The 6,000-nt window shown below is 40.4% G+C and overlaps 1 protein-coding gene across 1 annotated transcript in view; it reads right to left on the bottom strand.

Moving 5' to 3' along the window:
• Window positions 1-420: 420 nt before the first annotated feature.
• The window catches only part of LOC110530158 (roquin-1), a 36,672-nt gene continuing 31,092 nt past the window's right edge, over window positions 421-6,000 (bottom strand). Inside the window, exon 20 of the mRNA XM_021613008.3 lies at window positions 421-5,056. Coding sequence (XP_021468683.3) covers window positions 4,897-5,056 — 160 coding nt within the window. The 3' untranslated portion in view covers window positions 421-4,896. The remainder of the gene's footprint in view (window positions 5,057-6,000) is intronic.

Here is a 6,000-nt window from a genome sequence, read left to right as displayed (position 1 = left end):
TGCGCCTAAAACGTGGAAAAATAAAGCCCATCAACATTAAGCTAAACATTCTCTGTTCAATTAGCTTTATTGATACACTGTATACCCTCCAACACCACTGCCGGTCAGAATAAACTAGCTAGCTGGGAAGAGCTCATCATGACAACTAACTAAACATGTCTCCACGCTGTGTAACATTACACACGCCATCAATGTGGCCGTAAATTGGTTGATACTCCTTAATCCTCTCTTAAATTCCGTTTTGATCCCTTAAATTGGTGGTGGGCAAAATTAATCTCTGTCCTCCACAGTTTGGGGTGGATAAAGATGTGTGGGCTAACAGGCAGGGCCAGATAAAAATAATGTAGTGTTATGCATGATAATACTTGCGCTCAGATGTTCACTCATTTCCCCATGGGAAAGTAAAACAAGACGCCAATATCAGAGTTAGCAATATCTTTTAATCCACCCCCCTCAGCATAGAATCACTGTTGTACATAAATTAAAAAAAGATTCTCTCAATTTCACAGGTTCATTTCTCTCTTAAAAACTTCCAGTTTGACCTCCCTCTCGTATCAAACAAAAAAAGCAGATTGTATTATACAAAAATGCAAACCAATTTTCACACAGTGAATTCTCTTACAAAGTCATAAAATGGTGTAATAATGGCTACATCCACATTGGAGGAAGATAATTCTAAACATTCCTTAATGGAGTATAATACATATAAAAACGTATTTTCTTGCTGAAATTAAAACTGTACCTTAATTTAAGAGATATTTTACAAGGGATTAATCATAAAAAAAAAAAACAGCCATTGAGTTTTTCCCAAAAGTTAGGAATTCAAATGTGAGCCCAAAACAGCAGTAAGAGTTCTGTGGTTTGGGGGAAGAGTTCATTGGCTGTGTGAAGGAGGGGTAGGCAGCAGTTTCACTCAGAAACAAATGAAAGCATGAGACTGACATGAACATCATTGCTATTCCCATAGAAACTATATCATTGTTAATTCTACTCACCTATTGGCTTTCAGAAAGGGACAGTTTACTCCAAAATCAAAGTTTGTTGCACATTTTAGACCTCAAGTGGTTTAACGTTTATTCAAGGTCACGTCCCAAAACATTACACACACACGGTTTGGGACATGACCTTGAATAAACGTTAAACCACTTGAGATATATATAAACTATATGCCTTAAACCCAGAATGAGTGGAAATGATAGGCACTGAATTATGTTCAGGTAACTAGACTATGTTCACCTTTGCCATTGATTTGGGGATTGAGGCTTATAGCTGGATCTTCACAATAGATGGCATGGAATGTGGCCTCAAGCCAACAGACCACTTTTGATATCTAAAATCACAAATTTGAAGTGAACTCTCTTGAAGGCTCACAGCTGGAGGGACTTAAGGGTAAGCACATTTTCATGACTATTCTGAAACAAATGAAAACTTGTGTGTGGATGAGTGTGACGCCAAGTTTGACAGTTTCCCTGTGGATGGACAACATGATGCGTCGCCTTGGGATGCGTTACATAGATCACTGTAAGACTGGGAAGTTAGTTATTTCACTCAACGACAGGAAGAAAGAAAAACAAACCCAACTAGCTGATTACATTTTCCCCCAGCAGAAACACATTTTTTTGTGCTAAATATTACAAAACACGAGTCTCTGCCTGTCATGTGATTAGTGATGGTGGTGACAAAATGAGTGTGCCAATTAAGATTGCTTTCAATTTGGTTAGGGTGCTTCCAAATGATCTCATACTGTTGGAAGGAATGGCCTAGGACTATTCCTTGAGAATATGAAGCATGCCTTTGACTAAATTAAAGGCTTACCCGGATGACCTCTTAAAAAAAGAGAAAACCCCAACACATTTCTAATATTTCCACACCGTCACCCAGCACAGCGCACTTTACTTTGACAAAAAGACAGTGTACATTTCCTACAATACAACCTAACACACGCACACAAACATTTTTATTGTTGTTGTACATTTTCATCATTAAATTGTGTCTTCTTTCGGAAGCATATTTCAGTAGAGAACTTATCTTTGTTTGAACACAAAAAGATTAAGTGAACACACATCAATGCGCACAGAAGTCCTTCAACTGGGAAAGGATAAAGTCTGTTGGCAACCAGTAGAGAAATAAAATAAAACATTTAGCTGATTCTAAGTAGAGATCATTTAATATAAATGCTGAGCGAGTAGAATAAGAGGTGGCACGTTAATAGTGCTTAGTATATTAATGTATGTATACATACTCATATGTATAAGTGAGTTGTTTACCTAAACAATAAAATATAGCAAAGAGTAGCCCAAGAGGCATGAAGTGTGGTTGAAAAAAAAAAAAACACCCTAGAACTGACCCTGGCCCTCAACACCCATCTACACTGATCGCTGACCCTTTTTTTTTCCTGAACCCAAATTATGAAACCCGATCCGTCACCGACATTCCGTGTATTCGTAACCGTTTGAGCACTGGGATCAACCTCTTTGCATTTCAGCACAGCTTTTTCCTCCAATGGCCAATCATGACAATTGTTTACAAAAAGGCATAGAGCTCCTTAAAGAGCATCAGCGATAAACAATTACCATGACAGAACATCACTAATCAAGTAATAATCCTAATAATAAAAAGCATGAGCTGGCGCACACCCAGAGAACATTATTTAGTGTAGAGGTTTTGACTAATGGTGAATAAACTGGAAGCTATAAAAACAAAGTCGGCACACTCCATACGCTTTACCTCTCAGTAATTTATTGGGTAAAAAAAACAACGTTTCGAAAGGCACACAAACATTTGTGTTTTTTTTTACCCAATATATTACTGTGAGTTATACATATGGATTGTGCAACTCTTTGTTTTTATAGCTTCCAATAATAATAATACCAGAAAACGATATAGTGAAAAATATCATTAAAAAGATCAAGACTTTGACTAGAGGCTTTTTGAGGGGCAACACACTCTGGCTGCTTGCTTTAAGCCTCACATGTGTGGCCCAAAGTCCTGGGTTTTGAATCCACTAAGATACCCTGAATATGTGTCTTGATACAGACTTGTTCTAAAATGAACTAATAGTACACGGTTAAAAACAAAAAAAGGGATAGGACTTTTTTTAAAGCCTGTAGAATGACAGTTATTTAAGACACTTCGCTACTCTAACGGTTGACATTGACGCACAAACCATTGAAAAGGACTGTTTGGCAGACTACAGACACCTTTAACACACACACGTATTAAGAACAAGAGGAGCCAAAAAAATGTGCATATTGAACCATTTTACTTCCCCTCCAATTATGGACTAGCGTTCAGGCAAGCCACACCCCCTTAAATCGCAATTTACGCAAGCAAAAAAAACAAACAAGGGAACGCAACTTCATAGAAGTTAAGGAGAACCAATGACAAGATAATCCCAATGGGGAGGCCTTTTCAATGACCAGATAAGGAGCTCTGAGGAAGACGAAGAACAAAAACACCAATCACCCCCTATGATTCAATTCACACTGGGAGGGGATTCAATCTCTCTCGCAACGTGGAAAATGTTCTTCCTGCAGTGTGAAAATGTATGTTGTGTTACACTCCCTGGAATTTGCATTTCCGCACTGCAAGTTTGATTGAATTCCAGCCCATCAAAGTACAAACAAGACATTTCTGCAGCAAGTCACACCCCATCCCACGAGAAGCACATAGTATGTTCCCTTATAGAAAACATGAGAAAAGCTCATTATCAAAAAGATACATCTTGCAATCTTTAAAACAGAATGCTTTGGTTAATAAGATACTGCTTTTCAAGTATGAAACAGACATACGATGTATTCATAAAATGCACTAATAAAAATCAGACTTCTCATGGCGGGTTAAATACGGCATGCAGCTTGAAGCGACATGGTCTTGTTTGGCTTTGAGGGTTGACTGAGCGTTGGTGGAACGTTCCCCCCCCCCCCCCCCCCCCCATCTGGTCAACCACGTTTTACGATTCTGGGGGTGGCGCATTCCTGAACACTAGCGGTTACACCTTTATTACTGAACGCCAACAGAACGATTACTACACTGACTAACCGTTAGTTAGCTGTCAAAGGCATCAGAAAGAAACAACGTGTCATACCGGGGTGGCAGGAAGTCTAGTGGTTAGAGCGTTGGGCCAGTAACTGAAAGGTTGCTAGATCGAATCCCCGAGCTGACGAGGTAAAAATCGGTCGTTTCGCCCCTGAACAAGGCAGTTAACCCACTGTTCCTAGGCCGTCATTGTAAATAAGAATTTGTCCTTAACTGACTTGCCTTATAAAATATCAGGCTATAATGCATTATAAACAGACACTTACATGATACTTTTGACAGCTGACATAACTACGTCGTAAAACACCAAGACTTTTGATAGCTATGTTGTACATAAGACCAAAATGACCATAACTTGAGTTAGGATTCGATACTAAATTGGTTACAAAATTGAACGTTTACATTTCACAGCCTTAAAACCATCTTTGGGGGTAATTAAGGTCCCTGCAAGTTGCTTACCCTGGTAACGGGCACAAAAATAGAGGGGGAGAATTGAGAAATAATCCACCCTTCGATGCACTACGTGTCTTGGTACGTGATATCTACGTAGGAGGGATAGCCTTCTTTGAACAATTACCATCATCATCTGCTTTTTTTGACATATCTACTTTGAAAGTCTTTTTATATAATCCCAGTAAAAAAAAAAAAAAACACAAGAGAAATAAATGTCATCAAATGGTTTCCAGGCGATGAAAGTCATAAAAAATAAAGAAAATGCTCATTCACAGAACAAAAAGAAAGAAAATTCATATCACGGCAGATACTGCTCATCCTCTAAATAAAACAAGTATGTGTGTGCATGCTTTAGAACAAAGGCTCTGAGTGTGTGTTTGTTGTGTGTGTCGCAGTGTATATGGTCTAGGAGCAGGAATGGACCACACCGTTCTTCTGCAGATCAGAGCCCCCGGGTCCTGGTTCAGAACACAGGCTAAGCGATGACGCCCTAGTGGTCAGTGACAGCATGGCTCCGCCCACACCACCATCCTGAACTAGACCGCTGGAGCCATTCGACACCTCACTAGAAACGAGGAGAAAGACGAAGAGAGAGAAACAGAGAGGCTTAAAGATCACACAGTTGGAAGTTTACATACAGTGAATTCACTCCAACCTAAGTGTATCACAATTCCAGTGGGTCAGATGTTTACATACACTAAGTTGACTGTCCCTTTAAACAGCTTGGAAAATTCCAGAAAATTATGTAATGGCTTTAGAAGTTTCTGATAGGCTAATTGACATCACTTGAGTCAATTGGAGGTGTACCTGTGGATGTATTTCAAGGCCTACCTTCAAGCTCAGTGCATCATGGGAAAATCGAAAGAAATCAGCCAAGACCTCAGAAAAAAAATGGTCTGGTTCATCCTTGGGAGCAATTTCCAAACGCCTGAAGGTGCCACGTTCAGCTCAAAGAATAGTACTGTGGCGTACAGCAGGTCAGCCACCAGGGGGAGACTCAGAGGCCTAGTGACAAACATAGTATACATCACGAGGTGATGGCTCCATCTGCTGGACATGCCAGGTCTTGACGGGCTCTCCGGCCAGGACTAATTGGGATCTGGTGAGTAATCAAAGGCTGATTGCTCACCAGCTGTGCAAGGCCCATAAAGCTGCCAGAAGGGCAGCACACAAGGGAGAGTAGGGGAAGAAAGGACTCCCGTATAGTTGGGGACGGTTGCAAAGGTATGAGGAGGGAGTTCAGTTTTTGTGGCCGACAGGAGCCCAGAAGACGGTAGAGCGGCGAGGGTCTCATATATCCTTTTTGATTTATTATTTAAACACCCTTGAAACCGAGCTAATCATACTCTGATCTTTGTAAATGTCTTGACCAAACCCCCTGGTCTGCCACAAGTACGCAAGTATAAAACACCATGGGACCACGCAGCTGTCATACCGCTCAGGCAGAGACGCCTTCTGTCTTCTCGAGATGAACGTACTTTGGTGCAAAAAATGCAAATCAATCCCAGA

This window comes from Oncorhynchus mykiss, chromosome 8 (assembly GCF_057628025.1).
Source record: "Oncorhynchus mykiss isolate SJ-2025 chromosome 8, ASM5762802v1, whole genome shotgun sequence".
NCBI classification, from domain to species: Eukaryota; Metazoa; Chordata; class Actinopteri; order Salmoniformes; family Salmonidae; genus Oncorhynchus; species Oncorhynchus mykiss.
Note: the sequence above shows the minus strand (reverse complement) of the source record. Positions and strands in the feature narration are given on the sequence as shown.